A 23,265-nucleotide genomic window follows, 5' to 3' on the forward strand; every position below is an offset into this window, starting at 1 on the left:
GCGACAGATAATTGCATGGATCGATTCGGCGTAACATCGTGCATGATTTGATCGAACTACATAGAATCGAATTGGCTCAAACGGAACAGTAGATCAAAATTAGATTCATTGCGCTCTTTTTGGGTCGGGGTTTTGGACCGGGGGACATTGAAAAATTCGATCGGCTAAAAAGCCCATTAGCGATTCAAATTTTTTTTCCCTCTTCCGCCAGAAGGAAATTGATTTTTGAAGTGTCTTTTCGTTTCGGGGTCCCGCCAAATCGACCCGGTTCGACCGCCCGAGCCGCCACATCGGGTCCATTTCTCTCTCTCCCTCCCTCCCTCCGTCACCTTCATCCTCTCTCTCTCAGTCTCTCTCTAACATACAGTGGCGCCGGAAAAATGAACTCTTTCGAGCTTCCCTCCTTTTCTCTCGGGCTCGATTCGGACTCCGATCCGGAGCCTCCGATCCCCGACCCGCCCCGGAACGCGACCCACGGCGGGGAGTCTCCGGCCGGCGGCGGAGGGGAAGTGCTCGAGCCGCGAGTCGAGGAGCCGGGCCGCCGCGACGACGGGGCCGACCCGCCGCGAGCCTTGAAGCGGCTCCGGCGCGGCCTGCCCGCCGAGCCGAATCGGAGCTCCGCTCGCCCGTCTCCCGACGCGTGCGTGGACGACGACATCGAAGAGTTCTCGTCCGATGAAACATGCAAAGGTACGAGCATAATTGAACGATGGTGTTAGCACTGTTGCTCCGGCAGTTTTTTCGAGTCAGTGCTGTAGATGGAGTGTTCTCCTGAACGTTCTTAGGAGTTAAAATGTTTCAGCTTTGATTTGATTCATTATCTGTATGAGTGTTTCCGGTGATGAAGATAAATTCAAGTCTTTAACCATGTTGATCAATATCAGGGTTTCATTCAGATGAATTATGGATTAAGATGGCAGTACCTAGTTGAATGATTTGGAAAATTGCAAGTGCTGATCAAAGTAGGGAGGGTTTACTTAAAATTTGACATTTTGAAAGACGAGGCTTCACGTGATTCATGTCGAAAGGCTTTTTGGTATTTTAGTGTTCCGCCTGAGTTTAGTTTGTAAAACTAGTCTCCGTTGGTTTTTCTTTTTTTATCTTGGTGCTTAAAAATTGGATCTTGGAAAGCATGAGCTCTGCAGCTACTGCGAACATGGCTCCAGCAGAGAATAATTTGCATATCTTTGTGTTTGCTCTTGTTTAATTCGCAACTGACTTGCAGTGTTGGAGTTGCAAATTAGTCTGTCATGTCACTGCAATCTCATTCAACTCAACTCTTGTCAGAGTTGATAGAATCCCATATATGTTGGTTAGTGATGAAGCAATCACTCTACATTATTGTGCTTGACATTGTGGATGCACATGGAGTAAAAACTTGAATGGACTTCTGTTTTTTTTTTTCCTCACTGGATTTAGTCCGACCAATTTGTGTTGCTATACATCCATGCAAGTTCCGGTTGATAAATGGCCCTTCTCAGATGTGATGTTCAATGGACAAGTAAATAGAGATCAGCTACTGTGCCTTATAAACACCTTGTCTTCTCCCATATAGTGCTACTAACAACCGAGTACATTTCAAGTGAAATGGCTCTCGGTGATGTATTTTTCAATGTTTTATCTATTCATCTGATCTGTAGGGCATACTTAATGTTTCGAGACTGAGATTACTTAGATGCCAGTTATTTTGGTTGCATTAATCAATTCCCAGCGTGAATGTTATATCTGTACTTCTGTTGTAGCAGATGAAATGACATCCATCCAGATTCATTCGGTGGGCAGCAGCTCGAAGGTCCCACTGTGTGGACGTTGGGTTAACAATGCACCTTCCTCAAGCCGCTTCAAAGCCAATAAAGGGGAACAAGCTTCGATTGACCACTCTGCCAGCCTGAAAAGGAGCTATGATACAACCATGTCAAAACAAACTACTTTAAGTCCTCTTCGAAGGTTCCACTTAATTGATTCGGATTCTGATAGTCCATCCACTAGTGAACATGCCAATGAAGAAGCTGACAAGGCAGAGTTATCCTCCAAAGAGAAAAGTGAAATTGCCAATCATACACTTGGAAGTCAAGAGAGTAGAAAATTCCCATCTTACTGCATCCCTGAGAATGAGGATCTATGGAGAGATTTTCGTCCAACAAAGAGCTTTCACATCCCAACCCCAGCTCTGGATGAGGTCTGTGAAGAATATTTCCACTCTGTGAAGAGGGGGAATAAACCTCAGCAACGGGCGGCTCATTTAAACGTCGATAACAAAAGCTGTCAATTGACAAGAAATAGCAGCCAAACTATTGAGCCTTGCTGTGATTCAAATGACAACCTACCTCCTTCTCATAGATACTTTTTTAATGATGATCCAAGTATTCGGAACTTAGTCCACAGTCGTCTACCTCACTTTTTCCCTCTCGGTGGTGCCAATAGTAGCAAGCAGCCATCACTCATTGATTACATGTATTTCACCTCATCCTTATCCACTGAAATCAGCTGCTTGAACACCCATATCCATCTTAATGTGCCGTATAATTTTAACTACATGAAACTTTTTGTTTTTGCAGGGGTCAATTTGCAAATGGAGAATCTTCTAAAAAGCAAGCTATACAAAAAAATGATTCTAAGAAAAGCTCAAGAGGGAGAAATAAATCAAAAGCTCACATTGCTGACGAAATCACAAGCACCGGAAGCTGGATGAACCCCAAAGCCACTTCAACTGCTCCGCAAAATGCTGGGAAAAGACGAGTTCATGCTAATGGAAAATCCGCTGGTCATTGGTATACTGCAGCTGGTGGGAAGAAGGTTGGTGAAACTTCTGTTTGTACTTCTTTTGAGCATTCTCATCTTGTTAAATTCATCAACTTGTTTGTAGCGGTTCTAGAAGGAGAAAGTGATAATTGCTTGATGTGTGTATCATTTATGTCAGACAGACTTAAGCGTTTCCCTTCCTTTATTCACAGTGTCTGTCATTTGTGCTGGTACCTGCTCAAATCTATCTGATCAGCATTAAGAACTTGCTGCCTGCTAATAACCTGCAGTCGTAATGTTACCAATTAAAGTTTTGTTTTCACTAGATTTATTGACAGTTGGTGTTTTCAGACATGCCATTAGTGTGAGTGTCTAAGAGATGATATTACAGATTCTACTTTGTGCAGTCGTATCAGAAGAATTTAATGTATCCAGTACTTAGTTGTGTGAGAGAACAATATTTGCAGTGGTTGCACCTCTCAGTTGCCATAATTCTGTCCTTTCAAGACTCATGGAAGCACCCTGAGAAATGTTTCCATGGTCATTGCTCCTGTCCGTCTGTTGTTTTCTTTTTTCTTTTTATCTAAATAGGAATTCTTGTGAATGAGTACTTCACCATTTCCGTTGCACAGTTAAAAATGAAGCTAAACTTGCAGTATAATTCTGAGTCTGGATAAGCACAAAGGCTGGAGGGTTGTCTCCTAATTTAAATAGGTTTCCTAATTTGATATTTCCTATTTCTTTAAACATCTCAAATTTTTTCGATTGCTTCACTCCAACCCGCTGTGTTTTAGCAAACTCTCAAATACTTTGCCACAATAAAGCCAGCCAAAAAGACTAATTTGAGTGCATTTCCTTTTTGATCTAGCCTTTGTTTCTATTGGTCTCTTTGAATGACCTATTTCTGATGTCTGTATGTTAAGAAGTTTCATGTCTTGATCAAGATTTGATTCCCTCAGGTTTATGTCACTGCAACTGGGGAGGAGTTGACAGGTCGTGGTGCCTATGGACATTACAGAAAGGTAAAACTCAAAGCTTGTCAATTCAAGAAGTAAGGTGCAATACAGTTGATATATGTTTCGCGTGTGTTGCTGACAGGAGAATGGAATGGCGTCTGGAAAGTCAAGAAAGAAATCCAAGGCCAAGAAGGGCAAGAAGGGCAAGAAGGGTTGACGCTTGGATTACCGTCACGCTTTGTAGTTGTTGCTTGTATTAAGAAGCAATGTATACTTACGCATTTTCTCTTCAAATTTTAAGGTCAATTCAGATGTCCATCCAGTAATAAGCTAGTGGTTCTAACAAAAAGATCGAGCTAAAGAAATGTAGTGACCTTATCTGCCTCTGTTTTCCAGGCCAGTTAGCTCAAAATGATATCTGATTATAGCTGAACAAGCGTCTAACTGGTCATCTGCTTATATGTAGGCAGCAAATGATGGACATAAGTGAAGATGGCATTTGATAAAACGTATCAACCTTTCAACCGCAAATATACCTTCATAAGCTCGAGATGTACGTCAATCCGAGTGCACCGTAGATTCTTAATTAAATGCCTTAAGACGGTCTGAGAACGCTGATATTTTGCTATCTCAAGCAGATTTTTTCTTTTTTTTTTAAAAGTACTTTGGACGGAAGTTCCTCTTTTCGCTTCTATTAACGATCTCAATTTGTTTCCATGTAACCGAGGCAGATATCTGGATTATTGGTAACAATCAGCCGAAACAGTCATGTACGATTACCCTGAATCTGGAAATGTTTGAATCAGTAGCTTCTTGTATGACCACCTCGAGGTGATTAAGGGCCTTTATGCAAACAGTTTCCGGCGGTTGCTGACATGATCCGAGACCTAGCTAGGAACTCTTTTTTGGAAGTTCTCTTCTATTTCTTTCTAACCTATTTTATTTTGATTTCGGATCATATATTCAGTGATCTTCCAATCAAAGGATATGACATAAGAAACTCCGCCTTATTGTATACTATCCGAACTATAGACCCAGCTAGAACTCTACATTATCTTTAGAGATGCGAGGAATCCTCACTTGATTGAGTTATCATCCTCATTCTCTTCCATTGCAAAAGAGTTCCTATATGCTGCGTAAGAAGTCGCTAAACTATCTAATGCTCTTGCCCTCTTTGTCAGGTACAACTCGTGCAAACTGGCATTTACTATTGCCACGGCAGGTATAAAAAATAGTGGTCATTGTATAAGCAGAGGACCACATTAAAAAAATTGACCGACAAAAAGGAATAGTTTCAGAGTCTCCCCTCATAGGGAAATCAGCATAAGATGAGCGGATCATGCATTTCAACAATTTTCACAATTCTTGAGGGAAACGAATTCAGAATCGAAACTCAAACAACAAAATCTTGACCAAGACTCTCAGGTTCTGTCAGTTTCTATAATTCCTCCTCTCATTTCCACACCTTTGCTTGCTAGATCTAAATCTAAAATGTCAAAAAGGAAAACCTAAAAGATTTACATCTCTTGAAAACTAAACCCTGTTAACTATAGGACATGAGCTCACCAGTAAAAGGTTAAAAAGAAGTGAAGTGACCTTCCCACAATCTGTTCATGAGTCACTGGAAGTGTGATGATCTGGGCCTCTGGACTCTCCTGGAGTTGGGCTAGACGTCCTTTGATTTAGCATATGCTTGCATTTCCTGAAATTCACAAAAGCAAATGTCATAATCCGTTGACAGATTTGGGTATCATAGAAGGAGAAAAACTCTGGTGATAAAGTTCCGCCATGTCGTTGGGAGGAGACATCAGAATATCATGCCTCAGAATATCCAGTCGCAGAAGAACTTTGCTTACTAATAAAAAGTAGTGAACTTCATCATAGAGGCACCAAGGGTGTCTGTCTCTAAAAATCTACAAGTCAAAATCAAACTAGCATGCACGGTTCATTGGACTTTATGAAATAAAAATAGTTACACCTGATAATTATTAAGAAATACATATTGGTACCTCTCTATAGCAGTCTACAAGTCAAAATCAAACTGGCACGCATGGTTTATTTGACTTCATGCGATAAAGATAGATCCACCTGATAATTATTAAGAACTACACACCACAGAGAGAGAGAGAGAGAGAGATCTTTCTTATGGTTCCGCAGTAAATAAAGAGCATTACATTTCCAGGTCCTCTGCCCTGCTCTTGATATCGCTTGACCATAGTACTGGATTGGAATTCTTAGGCAAGGACTCCTGTTGCTGGGTCTTCTCTCTCAGCCACTGTTCAGCTTTATTGCACTCATCCACTATCTGAAATATGGAAAACCAAAAAACTCAAATAAAGTCCATACTTCATAATAACTTGCATTTAAGTTTCTTAATCATACCAATTCTCTGTCCTTTGGCGGAAGTGACTTTACAGACATTCTATACTCCACGATGCAGTTCAATAGGTCTCTTGTAGCTTGTGCTCTAGCTTCTTCGTCCTTATACCGACTCTCAATTGGATTGACCAGCTAAAAAGCAAATGGAAACTGAGCACCAAGACGAAAATGGCAAGACAGACTCTAGAATTTAGAAAGAAAATCACCTTGTGTAGGTCCTCCAGCTTCAAAATATAAGCATTTTCAGTTTCATCGTCGCCTTCATCATAAAGCCAATCCTCCGTCTGTTGTAGACTTCTGGAGATCCCCTCCCTCTCCCGATCACTTGCAAAGCTCCGGTACGTGTTCAAAAGCTATTACAACGAGCATTGACTCATTATTCTGAGATCATAATGGAAATTTGGAAGCACTGATAGAAGACAAGACTTGAATGAACTGCCTAACCAAATAAAGGAAAAGATGCAGAATATGCTAGAAATAGGGATGGATGATCAAAACCAGAGTTAAGACAGCTTCTAGCATCAAAAGATGAAACTAGATCTGCTGTAGGTTATGATTTCACGATAGGACGAGGGAACTTTCTCCTCTGCGGGAGGAGGAAGTTCACAGTATTATCAGAAGGCCTTACAGATCCTAGAAACAGACTATGGCCATCTAACAGAGCATAGAACTCTTCAAAATCTTCCAATCTTTCCCTACTGAGCCAGAGAAGAGGAATGATGAAAGATTTGAATTGTATCAACTTTAGGCACAATATCCACAGGAATCAATTGTTACTGCATAGACTCTTCCAAAGCTTCAATAGAGTTTGCAATATCCAATGCAACCAACTAATAACTACAAATTTGATGAACCAAACAACAAACTCGTGTTATGGATAATATGCTGAGAATATGCTCTGAAAATGTCAGAGGGGAGTGTATGCATGTTATGATGTCCTGATGGCATTTCAGACACTTAACTCATTTTCAATCTCTGTAAGTTATAAGAGATAGCTCAATCAATACACGAAAGGCACACATTTACAAGATCCAACAAGAAATATTTTCAGCAGATATCAAAGCAATACCTTGTTCCGTGTCTCATAAACATATGACTCCAAAGCATTTTTCTTCTCTTTTGTTTGTTCAGCTATCTTATCTTGCTGAGCCAACTGATATTCTTTCTCCTGAGCTTCTAAAACCTCAGCTTCTGTCATCCCTCCATATATTTTCAGATGAACTGGTATATCGTGCTTTTTGGTCACTTTATGTTTTCTGATGTGATGATCCTGCCATAGAAAGATCAGATGTAAAGGAATTCTATTCCATGTGTGTCAATGAATCTCATTCATGCAGTCCCGCACATATTTAAGCTTACAGTCAAGACTAGTCAAATTTAAGAAGTTCCATAGTGAGACAAACACAAAGTTAACTACCATTATTTGTTTTACCAAAAGGTACCATTATTCTAGTTGTACTAAAATTAAACACCACTAATTATAGAAACAATATTACTGCATAAAACATACAGAGGCATGTGAGGATTGAGAATGTGAATGGGTCCCATCTTCAACACCATTATCTCCGGCAAATGAAGCACTCTCGGTATCCATTTTGTCACCATGTGCTTGAGTGTCATCATTGCTAACTGAACCTTCTACACCTTCTTCTATCATCTGCAACAATATGGGCATCAAAATTGTGATAATTGGAAAAAAAACTCAAAAAGTCTGCAAATGAAATAACGTGTCAATTTCGACCCCCAAAAAAAAAAAAAAAAAAAAAAAACATGTTAATGTATAGCAATAGCAAACTCACCGTGGCTGAATCAATAGTGATGATGCCATGAAGGTTTAATTGAACTCTAACTTTAACCTTTGACTTTTCCCCGTGCAAACCTTTGACGGGGCCAACCTGAATGAACAGGAGCATATCAACAAGAAAGCAAAGTTACTAACATCAACACAGACAGTCCCACTACAAATGCCCAGCTACAACCATATCTGCTTATCACATCTCTGGCTAAAGAAAGGGACTGATCAGAGAAGATTTGAGGACCGACTAATAATGAGATGACTTTAAAAAAGTGATTTGATGCTTGAAAATCTTGCATGTCAAATCATTCTAAAATCTGAGTAAATTTCTTATGAACTCCTAAAACAGGACCTATAAGATTTGTCAAGTTCATATACTGTACTCACCATGAAGCAACTTATTTTTGAAGACATGCCAGAAGGGAGCTCATCGGGATTAGCATAAAATGCTTCCAACTGGAATGAGCTACTCCTTTGAAGTGTCAGTACTTTGACACTTGGAATAGGGCGCCCTTTTGGAAAGAGCACGACATTTGACCCTGCACCAATTGGGCCTCCATCTGATGAGAACCCTATGGAGAATGGTATTGAATCTTGTACCTACATGAAAACAAAGCAAAAATTAGTTCCACTCAATATCACCAGCAAAAAGAAAGACAAACTAGATAAGTAACCAACAATGTAAAAGGTTAAGATCATGCTAGAGAAAGATTGGCCTAAGCGTCAGTATATTGATTAGAATCCCAAGACATATTTGTGCATAACAGACGTATGTCCGGAATTTATGCCGGCATGTTTAAGAGACTGACTGTCCTTGATTCGAGCAACTGGGACAGAAGTGGTTCAATTTGTGCCACAAAAACTTGCAGGTGGGATGACACAATGCCTGCCCGTTTTATAGTATAGTTGGTCTTATGGTACTCAGATATGGTGCAAATGCAAAAGGGAAAGTATAAACCTTCAGGTTGGACAAAACAAGTTCCTATGCCTCTTTGACTATGCTTTTCAGGAATATAAACGAAAATAAAAGAAGCCCGAACACATCAAGAAATACAGAACTTGGGTTTTGATACCAGACTAGAAAGTCCAACTCAGAAGCTTAAGTCATTAAGTTGAGAAAGAATGTGCCAATACCTCGTATTCTCTGACCCGGAAAACCGGACTAAGCATTGCGCACTGTAGAGCACATCCACGAGCTACACATTCGCTGGCATTCAACGTCCTTCTAGGTTCTCTTCTGAAAATAGACGTTAACACTTTAGTAATAGCAGGTATCCTAGACCCTGATCCAACAAGCTCAACTGAATGAAGTCTCTCCACAGGCAATGCTGCATCAGCTAAGGCTCTTTTGCAAGGGATACTGATCCTCTCCAGCAACGCAGATGCGAGTATCTCAAATTCGTCCCTTTTGATGTGCCCCTTGACATCTTTCTCATCCATTAAGCACTCAATATTTAATGGTGCCTCTGCATTGGCACTCAAAACTTTCTTCAACTTCTCACATGCTGCCCGCAGCCTGATACAGGCCTTAACATTTGAATACACATCGATGTTGTACTGGTCTTTGAATTGTGCAGCAAAATGACTGAACAAGACCTCATCAAATTCTCTACCACCCAAGCTTCTATCAAAAGCATGTGAAAGTATTCTCATATGCCCGGCCTCAAATGATGCAATGCAAACCTGAGTATCGCAGTGGCCAATGTCCACAAATGCAACAAAAGTGGGGCCTCTGCTGGAGAAGTCTGTCTTATAAATCCCATAACTAAGGGCAGTTGCAGTACAGTCATGCATCAACCTCAGAGGCTTCAATCCAGCAATCGTGGCAGCATTCAAATATGCCCGCCTTTGCAGGTCCGTAAAGTATGAGGGAATGCCAATAACGCAATCCGAAACAGGGATTTCTAGATTCTTCTCCGCAATATCTTTCAGATGCGCAAAGAGCATTGCCATCACCTGAGTCGGAGAGAATGTGTGCTTTTCTCCAGCATATTGTATTCGAATCAAAATGCCTCCGTCCGGACCTTCACAAGTTTCTACAGGCAGCATTTTAAGCTCCCTTTGAACATCGGGATCTGCAAATTTTCTACCGATCAGTCTCTTCACCTGAGACACAGTTGATTTCGGGTGCATCATCGCCGAAGCAGCCCCAGCAGAACCTAAAAATCTCTGCTTCTCCCCAAAACACACAATAGCCAGGGTCTCGCGATTTGACTCATCATTCAAAAGAACGTCGATGCCCCGCTGCTTCACCACGGCAATCACACAGTTCTCATTTCCTATATCAAAGCCCACCACACTCATTTTTGAAACTCACAATAGACAAAACACACACAAGCCTTAAACGAGCCGCTCCACTAATCCAGACATAGACGAAAGATTGCGCTAATTAATTCTGTTGCATCCCTCCGAACTGAAACCTCTACGCCAGCACACCTTGCAAGATTCACCTGATTCACAGACACGAAACAAATTCTGGCAAAATCACTACAATCGCAAGCTGAAAAACGGGAAACAGAAAACAAATTCCGCCAGCTGAATCGCAAAACCGCAAGACCAACGACAACGAAATTGCCAACCGATCGAAACAACCGACAAGCTCTCGGATTAGGAACCGGGGAATTCATGGAAATTAGCCGTAATGGGGTGCAATCCGATGCGCGAGCTGTCGACCATTGACTGAACGAGAGGGAGTGAAGGCATTGAACTTACCCTGGATTACCAGCGAGTGAATTTTCGTGGGTCGGAATCAAAATGGAGTCTTGACTCCATTGAAGATGCAGGAAGCTTCAGGAAGTCGAAGAGGGAAGATGGCGATTAGCGGTGGTGGAGAGAGAAAACCTGCGCTTTGCTCGCGCGGAGCTTTGCCCGTCTCAGGAAAATACGGAAAAAAATTGCATCTTTTTTCTTCGTGTAAGAAAGTGCGCGTGTAATTAAAGGAAGAAAGAGAAAAAAGAAAAAGAAAAAACACGTTTGACCCGTCCATTCCACAACGGCAAAAGAGCTTTGCCATCATTATTATAATAATAATAATATTCCGTGCAAAATCCCTTAAGACACTTCATTAATCACACCTAATCACAAAGTCTTTCGTTTTACTGCTCTAACAGCAGCAACTCGTGATTGTTAAGGCTACTACCCTATTTAGCAGGAGTTGTCATAATGACAGATTTAACTTCACTGATTGAAGTCATTTACATTGAAATACATGAGACAAAGACTCAGTTCAAGGGTAACTCTAGAAAAGTTATCTTTGTTAGGGTTTGGATGCTTCATACAAATACTGGGACATTGATCTGTCGCCATGTTGGCACAAAACAAAAAAGAAAATTAGACCGTCGTGATATTATCAACTTTTTTTTTTTTTTTTTTTTTGGGTGACGGAGGATCTGTCAGAGCCTGCCTTTGTTGGCTTACGTCGATTTGAGGTCTCATGGGCCTCCACGGCAGAGGCCCAACAACAACTATATCTCGAGAGAAACTGGCCCAGCGATATTATCAACCTTTTTGTTATGCTAAAAATTCTACATTATGGTTCGCTTAATCATTTTTTCAAATCTTCAACATTTATGGCACTCATCATGGATCTCAATTTACTTGAGTATCATCTCAGCATAAAGTTTCAATGGCCTTGTACATATATCGAGATATTTTAGAACCCTTCCATCAACAAGCAAAAATAGCACAACTCCAAAATTATCTTTATATGGCATAATACTTGTCAAATTTGGAAGTGGGAGACTTATTAGGATGATAAATTTCGCGGCCTTAGTGTTTTCTCATATAAAACAAATGGGATGGATTTTCATAGTTGACGTCCTCTATTAATTCTAAATGTTTCGATGGCTAGATTAGTAAAAAAGGGTAAAGTATTTGTCTTCTTTCAAGATAGTGAATTTTAGATATTGTATAAGACATATTTGCATGCAATTAGTATTATTAATATTTCAAAGGTTTATATCCATGATGTAAACTTGTTTTATTTATTGATACTTATCAATTATCAACGTCAAAGTCCGTGACTGCTTTAACTATTGCGACTTTAGGAGCATGCGAACAAGTAATGGATTAAAGGAAATGTAGAAGTAAGCTTAAAAAGTAAAGTACAAGAAAGTAGATAAAGAAAGAGGAAGATAAAAAGGGGAAAATGAAACTTGATATAAATTCAGTGAAATAAAGTTAAAATGAATAGCAAAAGAAGAAAGGACGGAGGAAGGGGCACGAGTGATTTGATATGTCCTCCTAAAAATCTCATTGAGTACACAAAAAGATGAATAGATGCATTCTTTTTTTTCTTTTTTTTTTGGCTAAAAGATGCATTTAGTGATTTTTTTTTTTGGCAAAAAAGATGCATTTTAGTGATTGAAGAGGCGAAAAAGGGAACACAATTAAAAGGCGAGAATAGGAAATGGAAAAAAGGTGACCGCAGAAAATGCACCCTACTGTCCCCTTTCACCAAACAATATGCTCATGCTTCGTCGTGCGCTATCATTTTTAATTGCATATTTCATTTACTTTTTTTTGAAATCATAGCATAAATAGAATGATGACGACACCATCTAATGAAGCAAATTCATTTCTAAAAGGTCCGGCATTAGAAAATATTTGATTCTTTAAATGGTCAGTGGTTAGATGAAAGATGGGGTACGTTACTGGTGCTTTATCAAAAGATTAAAGTCCCATGAATTAATGATTCATTCTTTTAACAATAATTAAAGATTTGAAAATATTTCCTAAAAAAATGATTATTTGTATCGATTACTAAAATGAATAAATAAGAAATATTTACATATTTTTTTATCATAGAAAATATTTGAATCTTTAAATGGTCATTGGTTAGGTGAAAGATGGGTTGTTGCCAATACTTTATCAAAAGATTAAAGTCTCGTGAATTGATGATTCATTCTTTTAATAATTATTAAAGATTTGAAAAATATTTCCCAAAAAAATGATTGTTTGTATCGATTACTAAAATGAATAAATAAGAAATATTTTCATTATTTAAGAAAATAATTACATATTTTTATTATCATAAATAACCTTCAACTAAATATTTCAACCGATGTAAGTGATCGATCTTGACAAAAATATTTTCTAAAGTACGTATTTTTCGTAAAATAAACAGAGCTTAAAGATGAGCATTTTCAATAGGCGTTGAACCAATCTCTCCTTCATACACTTCTCTCAGTTCTCTTGATCAGGCCGATCCTTGATCCCGAGTTCTTACGAGACATGTCAGATGGATTCTATAATTCTCTCGAGGGCCAAATTAACTGAAATACACAGAATATCCGTCGGTATTATTCCAATTGTTTCATGCCGTATTCAATAAATCTCCCGGAAGATAAAACCACGAAACGCATCCACAAATTCTAGTCCCGAGCCGCGAACGAGACGTGAAGGACTGCGACTCCACGGAGAAGTAGCGAAACAGGACAAGTTCGAGCAAAGGCAGAAGCAGATGCCGAGGGCAGGAGAGGCTGGCGATGATTCATCGGGTCGGACAGAATATGCTGTCCGAAAAGGCATAAATTCTAGTAATATTCTCTCTCTCTCTCTGTCTCTGCTTGATTACGGCCTCAGAATCTATGGCGTATACAAGTACATCATCGGAATTCCGCTCGGATGCTGGAAGCTGCAACACTTCCGCGCGAAGTAACAAATGCCCGAGACACGAGTCGGTCCATGTTTCGTTCACGACGCAACTTGAGTTTATAATAATCATGTTCAGATGGGTCGTGTTGTATAGTATTGGGTCGGGTCTGTCTTGTCTCGTCGTTCACGTAAGCGCCAGTGGAATACGGGTGCCTTGGAAGGGGGTATACCTTGACTCTGCATCGGGTTCCTTGCACTCTAAATACTCCCTTAAGCTTCACGCTTTTTTGGGTTCTTTTTAGTCTCTCTCTCTCTCTCTCTGTCTCTCTCTCTCTCTAGACTTCGCTTTGTCCTTCTCTGTCTGAACTCCCACTTGGGTTCTCTGATTCGGCCCTTTCTTGGAACAGCAACACCGCGCGGCGGAAGTAGCGATTTCTTGCTGGGCATTTTGGCAGGTACTCCGTTGACGAAGCTCCTTTTCGATGCTTCGGCTTGTTCTGTCGCCGGGAACGATCTTGGAGGTCGGACTCCCTGGTTGATTCGTCTCGTTTCTTCTTGAAGCTACCGACATGAAGATTCTTGTTTTACTGTTCTCGTTTTGTTTTGTGTCTTGTTCTCTCTGCTTTTTTTGGGCTTTAGTGGTCTTTAATTCGGATAGAAAGTTAAGATTTTGTTCCGACCCACATGCTCCTTTGTGGTTATGAATGCCCTTTGAGTGATGAAGCTTTATCCTAGTGAACTTGTTCTACCGGTTTTAATGCGCTGATCAATTTTTAAGCTTTTTAAGCCAGAGCAAGGCTCCCTCTAGCTGCTGAGAAACTGAAAAAAGGAGCTGCACGTTGATACTGACTTTGTTTTGCTTCGGTTAGTTTATCGATTCAGCTTACCTGTACAGAGTGTACTCTGTTTAAATTTGGGTAAGGTAAACGTTAGTAAGCTTATTGGTTGTAGTAGAATTTCCCATCTGCTGTCTATGGTAACATCAAGTTCTTTCATGTTGAGCTGTAAGCGTTGTCCAGACCAGGAGCAGTTTAAAAAAACGATTGCAATTTCAACAATTCTGCCAGTATTCTGGTGTTATTCCTAATTCTTGAATTTAAATCGCCCCAGGTGAATACTACATAGAAAACTCCATTGGGGCTTGCTCATTGATTCATGGAGACTAGTGGGGCGAATTCTTTGCTGAGGTACAGAAAATTGGAGAACTTCTTCCGTGCTAGCACTTCCGAAGATATAGGAGCACCATCAAAGGTTGCGGCAAGGGAAGAGGTGGGGCGGCAGGCTGACGTGTTCACGGATGATGACGGATGGGTGTCTATAATGATATCATGGTTAAAAATAATTACGTGCTTGATGACGATGATGGTGACAACAATCATCTGGGCGCTAATCATGGTTGTGCTGATTCCGTGGCCATACGAAAGGGTTCGGCAAGGCAATATTTATGGCCACGTGACTGGTAGATTGATGGTAAGTTTCGTGTCACTTTATTGTTCATGTAAGCCTTGTTTGTCTAATCTTCAGGGTAGGTCTTCAGCGTATTTAATCTTTTTTTATTTTTTTTGGGCTGGTAAGTTATGTGTAATGACACCGACTTTTGTCATTTGGATACCAAAACAAAACCATCATTTTCACTTTAGAACCGGGGAGAGTTTGTCAAGAAAGTGCTTCATGGCAGTCTCCATTAAAGTTCACTGCAAGTCATGTAGGTCTTTGTTTCCAATTACTCAGATAAATGGGATGCATATTTATGTGATGTTCTCGATGAGCTTCTTGTACAATGTTTGTGTGAGAATCCCTCAGTTTGTTCCACTTTTGTTGTTGCTATTTACATGGATGAAGAATGTCGTGATTAATGAACTCAAATTATGGTTGCAGATGTGGATCTTAGGGAATCCTGTGAAGATCGAAGGTTCAGAGTTTGCTAATGAGAGGGCAATTTACATCAGTAATCATGCATCTCCAATAGATGTCTGTCTTATAATGTGGTTGACTCCCACTGGAACTGTTGGCATTGCAAAGAAAGAGGTACTTTGACTATCATTTTTTTCAGACATGGTCACTGATCTTCAAGAGACCATCAATATGATGAGATCTAATAGGAGATGCCTCTGAATAATGAGCATTGAAGACAATTTGCCCTGCTGTTAAGAATGACAACACTGCGTGTTGCTGCGATTGCATAACTTCATATTTAAATTTCCATTTTTAAGTATTGCATATAATACTATTCATGCTAGAAAGAGCATTGGGGCTGTTATAATTTACTGTTCATGTAACCTTGAGTTTGTAAAAATGGACAAGCATCATATATCCGTTTCATAGTTCATGCAGATTGTTACTTATCAAAAGTTAATTGTGCAGATCATTTATTACCCTTTTTTTGGACAACTCTATGTGTTGGCGAATCACCTCCGCATAGATCGTTCAAACCCAACTGCTGCCATTAGGTCAATGAGTGAGGTATGTTTGCTCATAAATGTTAGTCTGCTCATACATCTTCATTACTAAGTTGTGAATATCCTTATTCTCAGGTAGCTCGTGCTGTTGTCGAAAACAAGCTCTCTCTCATAATTTTTCCTGAGGGGACCAGATCGAAGACCGGACGATTGCTTGCTTTCAAAAAGGTTAACTGCCCACTTTAATATTATTTTCGGGCTTGCATACGGATTTGCTTGTCATTTTTCATTTCACATCATGCAACCATGATGAAGATGTATAATGCAATCGATTTTTTCTTTCCTGGCCATTATCCACTGTCCAGGGTCCTTTTTGTTAGACATTCTGTTCTATGTATAGCAACTTGACAAGGTTAAAGATGCCATATGGATCAAAATCTGCATCAAGGTTCTTCATGGTGCAGATTTCTTGGAGATTAGCAGAATTTCAATGTTGACACTTCCTTACATTCAATTTGGTTATTATACTATTATGACGAAGACCTTTCTAGCTTTGATTATGTAATTTTTGATGTTAAGCTTCATTGTTAATGCTCTGCAACATACATATGGATCATAATTTGTTTGAAGAATCTTAACGACGTAGGTTTTTGTGGAGATTAGGGGAGATTCCTTTGAACTATAAGTAGACGCCACTTTCTTGACCAGTTCTCATGACAAAAGATCTTGCTAGCTTTGGTTATTTAACCATGCTACACCTCCTTGTTTATGCTCTGCGACAGAGCATTCACATAGTTGCTTCTTCTATGCAGGGTTTTGTCCACCTGGCGTTGCAAACCCGCCTCCCTATAGTTCCTATGGTCCTAACTGGTACTCAACGAGCATGGGCAAAGGGCAGCATGCATGTTCGAGCTACACCCCTCGCTGTAAAGTATCTCCCTCCTATAAAAACTGATGAATGGGTGGCCGACAAGATCGACGACTATGTAAAATTGGTGCATGACATATACGTTCAGCACCTCCCAGAGTCCCAGAGGCCTCTTCTGGCCCCTGATCCTTGTAATAAGTCGTGAGGGAAACACGTCTCTCTTGTAAATACTCAGGCTAGAGAGTTGCTGTATCAAGTGCTACAGTAACCAATGGCCTGTATATTCTTTTTCAGCTGGGAGATAGGGGTGGCTTGTAGTCTTTGTGGTCATGTTGTACTATCTGATCAGATTGAAATCTGAGCAACATCATTACATGCTTTGTTTCAGATGAACTTTTTTCTACCACTTGACTTGTGTAGTGAAGTGACAGAGGTAGACTCCTTAAGTTTCAGGTTTTTTGCATGATGTAACTTGACATGGCAGGGCTAATGGAGGAGATGGGGTTCCGTCTTCCCTTTTCTCAGCAACAATCTGTTTAATCCCTGTAAGAAGTTTAGGGAAAAAACAATGTTGTTAATCTAAATATGCGTATACTAGTGAAAATGGATCAAACTAAGCATATTCATATCGATAGATTCCTCTCAAATTCTATTTTAGACCGAGGTCTTTTGCCTAGAAAACGGTTCTTAAAAATCTCGTAAACAACATGTTGCTTCTTTATATTTTGCTGTAATCTTATTTAACATATAAACGGTTCACAAATATTATAGACCATCATGGAGTGTAGCAATAAAGCAGGCTAGCAGCGTTATGCAGGGTGCTTTGCTGGTGACGCATCGTAAGTGTCGGGGAATTCTGAACGTCACCGTACAAGTATTTTCAAGTGAGCCAATAGAAAAAATTTCCGAATATGACTCTTCGGGTACGCTAGTGACTTTTCTTTTCCCTGTGAAGTTCAGGTGTAAACCCCTAAAATCTCTAACCAAAAAAAAAAAAAAAAACCTAAAATCTTTAAAAAGTCTATCTCAAATTCATCCAAAACAACTTTTGTACATTCACGTCTTATTTTTCATCATTTCGAAAAATTCAAACTAATTTATTAGCAAGGTTTACGAGTCAAAATAAGCCCTAACTAAAGAAGAAAACATCCTCTAAGACAGATACACCACGAGACATGAGCGTGTTTGTTTTGCAAAAACAAGGATCAATTGTACTGCTTACAATAATAAATAAGCAAAAGATATTACCATCACCCATACAAACGAAATTATAGTCAACAATGAAAAAAATTTCGTTAGCTAATTATTCAAATGATAAAATAATCATTTTTAATTATTCATTTTTCGTGAAACAAAATGATTTAGCCATATATTATTTTAAAAATGGTTTAGCTATCTCATTTTCTTATCAGGTGATTCCATCTATCACAAAAAAATCATAGCCAATAGAAAATCACCAATTCTTTTTTTCCAAAACAATCCCGAGTCAGCTAAAATCCACGTGTCGGGCATTGCCTGGGCGCACGGGTGGCAATTTAAGCGATTGCCGAGGTCCAGGTTCTGTAGTGATTTCTTGGGATGTAGGAGATGATTCTGTAATGGGATGGAAACCTTATTAATACTCGCTACCCACCATAATAAATCGTCTCCCTTTACGACCATTAGCACCAAAATATATATCAGCCCCTCCCCTTAATAAAAATTGGTTTTTTTTTTTTTACCCTACTTTTCCGACGTCAATGGCGGTCGGTCGCTGGGCCCTCTCCCATGAAAGGTACCTCTCTTTCTCTCTCTCTCTCGTTCGCTGGCTGTGTTTATTTTTTTATTTGAATAATGAAAAGTCTTGAACTTTGGCAGTTTCCCAGAAAATTTCCGGTGATAATTTTGAGTTTAGTTGATAAAGTTCTGAGCTTTAACGTTCCCTGTAGCTGAATGAACACGAGAGTCGAAAGAAAATCATCGGCTGATAAGCGGGTCTTCTCCTTTTCTTTTCTTTTTTCTCTCTTTTTTCTCGGATGGACGTGGAAAGCTGATGAACTAGTTGAATGTTTAAGAATTTTTACTGCTTGCGTAGAGCTAATCTCTACTCGAGTTGTGAGATCAAAGACGGTCCAAAGTATCTTGTTTCGTCACTTCGTCCCCGTTTTTTCTTTTCGTCTTTTGAATCTCCGCATATGGTCACTTGATCCTATGGATATAAGGCCACCCTTGGCGTTGATGATGAAGTCCTCGAATCGGTTTATGGCAGGATTACACGTTTGCTTGCTGTTCAGGCACGCGTAGTGCATTATTCAATGCGTTGAGTATGAAAAGATGTCTTTTTTCTATGGCGGAATTGGTAAAGATTGATTAAAATGGTCCCTGTCTTTCCTCTTACATTATTGAGCAGAAAGAGCATAAAACATGTCGGGAAAGAGAGAGAGAGAGAGAGAGAGAGCATGCCAACATGGGTCAATTGGAAAAATAAGGTGGCTACAGATTTGAAGACTTACTGAAAAAGTGATCAACAAGTGATTTGACAAAGATTTGAGGGATGTTAAAAATATACAAGTGAGAGAGACAACATGCGACTTGGACTAAAGATGTTGGAGAAAGTGGTGAGTAAGGAAACAACTTGGTGGGTCAATGCTTTGCGTTCCATTTTTAATAAATCCTTGAATGCTGGAGTTCAAAAAAAATTTTGCTCAGAGAAAAATTGGTGAATTATTCTTTTCATTAACATGATTCATTGACTTAACCTCGGCAATTTTTTCATTGAAAGTGGATGTCATCATGCGTTTATATATAATATCGGCGACTTCCGTCATGTTATAAATAAATGCAATCAATTTCTTTACCCATTAGTTTTGGTTCCTTGAGCTAGTGTACAGAGGCATGCCGACTGCTAATGTTGGATTTTTTGGAGGATTATCACTATTTTACATCATGAAGGGAATTATGGCGATTTTTGCATATATTAGGAAGGATTTAGCTACAAATTATATCCTCCATTAGTTAGATAGAGAATCTTGATGGACAAAACTCGACATGCTTTCATAGTGTTTTGTATTGAAAAGCATAAAACAGAATTTAGTAAATTGGGCATTTAGATATGGAGCTCTCAAGTATAATCTTACACAAGCCATGTTCAGGACTTCACTTCAGCAGAACGATATGATGAACAAGTGCTGTGCTCATGGTATTAAACTCTATAGGACGTCCACTAGCATTTGGGTTTGTCTTCTGGTCATTCTTTTTTAGTTCTAATGGTAGAAAATGTATACTTCTATCTCAGTGTAAGAGAGCAACTTGGAGAGTCGCCATTCTGTCTCCTCAGCAGAAAATCGTTTAAGGCTGAAATATCATGAGTTTTTGCTGAAAAGGTAATTAGTGAAGTTTCCCGAACAAGATTCATTGGCATAACCATCACGAACTTTACAATTAACACTAAAAGTCGGCATGTATCTATACATGATACCAGTGAATTCTGTCAGTTTTAACGCACCCAATTTCTTTGCTGACTTTTTTTGGATGTGCACTTGCACACAGGCAGCGCACAAATAAGCCTGTCAATGTTGATTTAAATATTTAGACTCTACACTCTTTTGCATCATAAATAGAGTAATGGTGATTTACTGCATCTGCTAGGTAGGATCCAGGATCCATTTACTTATCTAGTTATTATCTTTCATTTGTAAGATGGAGAATCTCAAGCAACAACTTTTACTGTACTTCCTTAGTGTTTTGCAGTTGGTGGTTCAACTTCTGAGCCATCAAAATTCCATAGAGCCAAATCTAGGACTTCAGTTCAGTAGAACCTGTCAAGAACCATTCTTATGCTCATGGTTTTAATTCTATAGGACCTGTTCTAGCTTTGTGAGTTTGTCTTCTGATCGTTTCTTATTATGCTAATGGTCAGAAAATGTTAAAAATATATTGTCAGTCAAAATATTTGTGGAAAACTGATGGCAGCATCAACATTCACTTGTCATCTATCACCCTAAATGCGTTTGCTTCTATTATTTCTGTTAGTGGGACTGCTAGAATCTAGAACTTGAGGCTCACACATTTGATTGCTCATCTTCTCCTTTAGTTAATGTTTGCAGTAAGTTTTGCAAGCATTGATGTATTAAGTTCTTCAAAGCGGTAACATTTTTTTCCTTCCTTTCTCTTTGGAAGTATTAGCAGGCTTCTTCCTGATTTTTATCTAACCAACCTATCTTTTTCCATTACATCGTATTATAGCATGTTTATCACAACATATTACTGTTTACTTGTCAGTGCTTTCTGTTGCTATTCTCTTAACACGCTGTAGCCTTCACGTTCTTTATGTGATCTGGACTTGCCATAATCTTGTCGAGTGCACATCTTATGTCATTATTTCTATTTCCCAGTAATTTTAATTTAATGTTCCTTCTACTTCTTGTTCATTTATTCATTTCCAAAAAAAATTGATTCAAGCTACTAGCTGTTGCAGAGTTGATAAAATTTATGTTAATCCTAATGACAAAGTATGAGGGTGTCTGGCTGTTGTCCAGGGAATGATAAATGGAGTTAATTAAATTCGATATTTGAATTGCGGTAGAACTCTCGTGAGCATTGAATTCTGTTCCTTTATTAGGAGATTAGCATCAGTTATTTAGGCCCCGGCATGAACTCCACGTGCCGGCAATGCACGGCATAAAGCAACATGGTTGCTCTATATATGGTACCTCTTTGATGTTTCTCTGGTCATGGTCCAGTTCAGATTTAATCACTCAAAGATCTAATTTTCCTTTTAGCGGCAAGAGGTGAAACTAGACCACATTCTGCAGAGAGGGCTAGAGAATAATTCTAGCACGCAAGATGAAGAAAGCAAACCAAGATACCATCCCCGGTCCCTCAGCAAACTCACGTAAGCGCAAAATGGGGCACCCTCGAAGACTAACAATTCCAGAGGATCAGAATTCAAGTCCCAGTGAGGCCGCAAATGTACCTGAAGTTCAACATCAAGATCCTCGGAGTGATACTTCTGACCCACCTGTGCATAGAGGTTCGAAGAGAGACCAACCCCATCAAGTGGATCGTGTTGATGGCATAGACAGCGTTTTGTTGGGCCAGAGGTTTTCTGGTGTTGTCGAAGCAGAATTTGATGCCTGTTATTTGCTGACTGTTAGTCTTGGCAACCCCCGGGAAACTTTAAGGGGTGTTGTGTTCAAGCCTGGATGCCATGTACCTGTTTCTGCTGAAAACGACGTGGCTCCTGGCGTGCAAATGATCCAAAGAAAGGAGATTCCCCGTCCAGAGAAAAAGCATCGAACCCAGGCCTCTAATGCCAATACAAGAAAGAAGAATGCTAGCTCTACCCGGGCAGCACCAGTTTCTGCTGATTCAGGCCCCTCAAATAGCAAAATGGTGGCTCTAGCCAAGACTGAGGCCGCTCGTGTGGTTGTTGAGGGTAAAGAGGTGGCTCCGCCAGCAATCAAGGATGTCTACGTGGTTTCCGAGTGTCAACAGACCCCACCAGGTTTACCCAAAACTTTTCCTCCTCCTCCACCTCCACCTCCACCTCCTCCGTCGTCAAGTGAGATAATGTTCATGGATCATGTGACGACTTGTGGTAATGGAGTTCCCCAGGCCAGCAATGAGTATGATCAGTGGTGGAAAATGCAGAAGACATGGGGACCTCTTTATGAGCTCTCAGAAAAGGAATGGCGTGAGATGGAGGCCATTTCGATGACCTTGCCGCCTGGAACTACGAAGAAGCTGCTGAGGAAAGTCATTTCGAGTGTTCTGGGAAAATCAAAGCCGGTGAACTGCAGCGCTAAAAATCTTAAGTCGGGAGAGCTCATTGAAGCGGACGAGCCAGTCGCTGTTGAGCCTTTACCACCTCCTGAACCCGACAATCCCCTATCTTCTGCTCATGGATATCTGGAGCGCAGAGATATGGGGAGGATGGCTGAATTGTTGCAGGTATTAGAATCTTTATTAGATGGCCTTATATTCACTTTATTGGGTTGCGTTGTTTATGCCTTTACTCTAAGAGCACACTTATTCACCAAGGCTGTGCAGGAAGAAGAGAAGCAGAACCAGGAGGCTCGGGCCAAAGAACCTGATCTCGGTGGTGACCATGAGCAGATTAACTGAAGATGGGGACTAAGCTAGGGGAGCAGGATAACTTATAGATGAAGAGCGACCAACCTTAAATGTCATGAGATATAAGATAGCTTTTATTGTTTAGGGACTGTTTATTTCCATCAGCAAAATGGGAACAATTGATAGAAACCAACAATCCATTGACATACTCTGCTTTGTGTCCTGAAAAGGATGCAGAGTCGATATAGTTTCCTGTTTACTGCTTTAGAGTTGCAAATAGTTTCTGTATGCGTGGGTTTAATCATGCTGGATCGAATATTATAATTGGAGTTGGAACTATCTACTTTATGCTCCAGTTTCTCTGTTGCGTTTATCCTAACTTATAGATTCTGAACATCACTGAGGGCAAATTGTGTGATTTGTACTTCAAGCCCAAGCTTCTGTAGCTCAAAAATCGTAGCAGTACTCTCCAGGCTC

General features: G+C 39.9%; 4 protein-coding genes across 8 annotated transcripts; 3 read left to right on the forward strand and 1 right to left on the reverse strand.

Moving 5' to 3' along the window:
* The first annotated feature begins 332 nt into the window (after nucleotides 1–332).
* Nucleotides 333–4,131, forward strand: LOC104448240. Its single transcript, XM_010062055.3, has 5 exons — nucleotides 333–690; nucleotides 1,746–2,454; nucleotides 2,559–2,796; nucleotides 3,702–3,764; nucleotides 3,841–4,131. Exons 1-5 carry the CDS (start codon nucleotides 381–383, stop codon nucleotides 3,913–3,915), a joined length of 1,395 nt encoding a protein of 464 aa, XP_010060357.2. The 5' UTR covers nucleotides 333–380; the 3' UTR covers nucleotides 3,916–4,131.
* Nucleotides 4,132–4,987: 856 nt separating this feature from the next.
* On the reverse strand, nucleotides 4,988–10,778 carry LOC104448241 (heat shock 70 kDa protein 16). The gene is made up of 10 exons (XM_010062056.3): nucleotides 10,585–10,778; nucleotides 9,007–10,322; nucleotides 8,260–8,472; nucleotides 7,877–7,972; nucleotides 7,588–7,734; nucleotides 7,147–7,347; nucleotides 6,284–6,430; nucleotides 6,081–6,209; nucleotides 5,873–6,003; nucleotides 4,988–5,400 (listed from the first exon to the last, which is right to left on the reverse strand). The coding sequence occupies exons 2-10, from the start codon at nucleotides 10,174–10,176 to the stop codon at nucleotides 5,310–5,312; spliced, it is 2,325 nt and encodes a 774-aa protein (XP_010060358.2). The 5' UTR covers nucleotides 10,177–10,322; nucleotides 10,585–10,778; the 3' UTR covers nucleotides 4,988–5,309.
* A 2,612-nt stretch (nucleotides 10,779–13,390) lies between these two features.
* Nucleotides 13,391–17,140, forward strand: LOC104448242 (1-acyl-sn-glycerol-3-phosphate acyltransferase). Of its 4 annotated transcripts, none has more exons than XM_039314834.1 (7): nucleotides 13,391–13,409; nucleotides 13,875–13,922; nucleotides 14,578–14,937; nucleotides 15,346–15,495; nucleotides 15,832–15,930; nucleotides 16,002–16,094; nucleotides 16,679–17,140. In XM_039314834.1, the coding sequence occupies exons 3-7, from the start codon at nucleotides 14,623–14,625 to the stop codon at nucleotides 16,937–16,939; spliced, it is 918 nt and encodes a 305-aa protein (XP_039170768.1). In that variant the 5' UTR covers nucleotides 13,391–13,409; nucleotides 13,875–13,922; nucleotides 14,578–14,622; the 3' UTR covers nucleotides 16,940–17,140. The 4 variants fall into 4 exon arrangements, with proteins under 4 accessions (XP_039170768.1, XP_039170769.1, XP_010060360.2 ...); XM_039314835.1 differs by lacking the exon at nucleotides 13,391–13,409 and adding an exon at nucleotides 13,531–13,549; XM_010062058.3 differs by lacking the exon at nucleotides 13,391–13,409 and having other exon boundaries at nucleotides 13,812–13,988.
* Nucleotides 17,141–18,414: 1,274 nt separating this feature from the next.
* LOC104448244 lies at nucleotides 18,415–23,110 on the forward strand. 2 transcript variants are annotated; one of them, XM_010062060.3, is made up of 3 exons: nucleotides 18,415–18,508; nucleotides 21,495–22,665; nucleotides 22,756–23,110. In XM_010062060.3, the coding sequence occupies exons 2-3, from the start codon at nucleotides 21,559–21,561 to the stop codon at nucleotides 22,837–22,839; spliced, it is 1,191 nt and encodes a 396-aa protein (XP_010060362.3). In that variant the 5' UTR covers nucleotides 18,415–18,508; nucleotides 21,495–21,558; the 3' UTR covers nucleotides 22,840–23,110. The 2 variants fall into 2 exon arrangements, with proteins under 2 accessions (XP_010060362.3, XP_018731336.2); XM_018875791.2 differs by having other exon boundaries at nucleotides 22,765–23,110.
* The last annotated feature ends 155 nt before the right edge of the window (nucleotides 23,111–23,265 follow it).

The sequence above is a fragment of the Eucalyptus grandis genome, chromosome 6 (genome assembly GCF_016545825.1).
Source record: "Eucalyptus grandis isolate ANBG69807.140 chromosome 6, ASM1654582v1, whole genome shotgun sequence".
Classification (NCBI taxonomy): Eukaryota; Viridiplantae; Streptophyta; class Magnoliopsida; order Myrtales; family Myrtaceae; genus Eucalyptus; species Eucalyptus grandis.

Coding starts and splice junctions, on each gene's coding strand:
- LOC104448240 (XM_010062055.3), top strand. CDS start 381: ATGAACTCTTTCGAGCTTCCCTCCTTTTCTCTCGGGCTCGATTCGGAC. Junction 2,455..2,558: donor CCATCACTCATTGATTACAT/GTATTTCACCTC, acceptor TTGTTTTTGCAG/GGGTCAATTTGCAAATGGAG. Junction 2,797..3,701: donor CTGCAGCTGGTGGGAAGAAG/GTTGGTGAAACT, acceptor TGATTCCCTCAG/GTTTATGTCACTGCAACTGG.
- LOC104448241 (XM_010062056.3), bottom strand. CDS start 10,176: ATGAGTGTGGTGGGCTTTGATATAGGAAATGAGAACTGTGTGATTGCC. Junction 8,473..9,006: donor TCCGGGTCAGAGAATACGAG/GTATTGGCACAT, acceptor GTTTTCATGTAG/GTACAAGATTCAATACCATT. Junction 6,210..6,283: donor AGCTGGAGGACCTACACAAG/GTGATTTTCTTT, acceptor TTTGCTTTTTAG/CTGGTCAATCCAATTGAGAG.
- LOC104448242 (XM_039314834.1), top strand. CDS start 14,623: ATGGAGACTAGTGGGGCGAATTCTTTGCTGAGGTACAGAAAATTGGAG. Junction 14,938..15,345: donor ACGTGACTGGTAGATTGATG/GTAAGTTTCGTG, acceptor TTATGGTTGCAG/ATGTGGATCTTAGGGAATCC. Junction 16,095..16,678: donor GATTGCTTGCTTTCAAAAAG/GTTAACTGCCCA, acceptor TCTTCTATGCAG/GGTTTTGTCCACCTGGCGTT.
- LOC104448244 (XM_010062060.3), top strand. CDS start 21,559: ATGAAGAAAGCAAACCAAGATACCATCCCCGGTCCCTCAGCAAACTCA. Junction 22,666..22,755: donor GGATGGCTGAATTGTTGCAG/GTATTAGAATCT, acceptor TTATTCACCAAG/GCTGTGCAGGAAGAAGAGAA.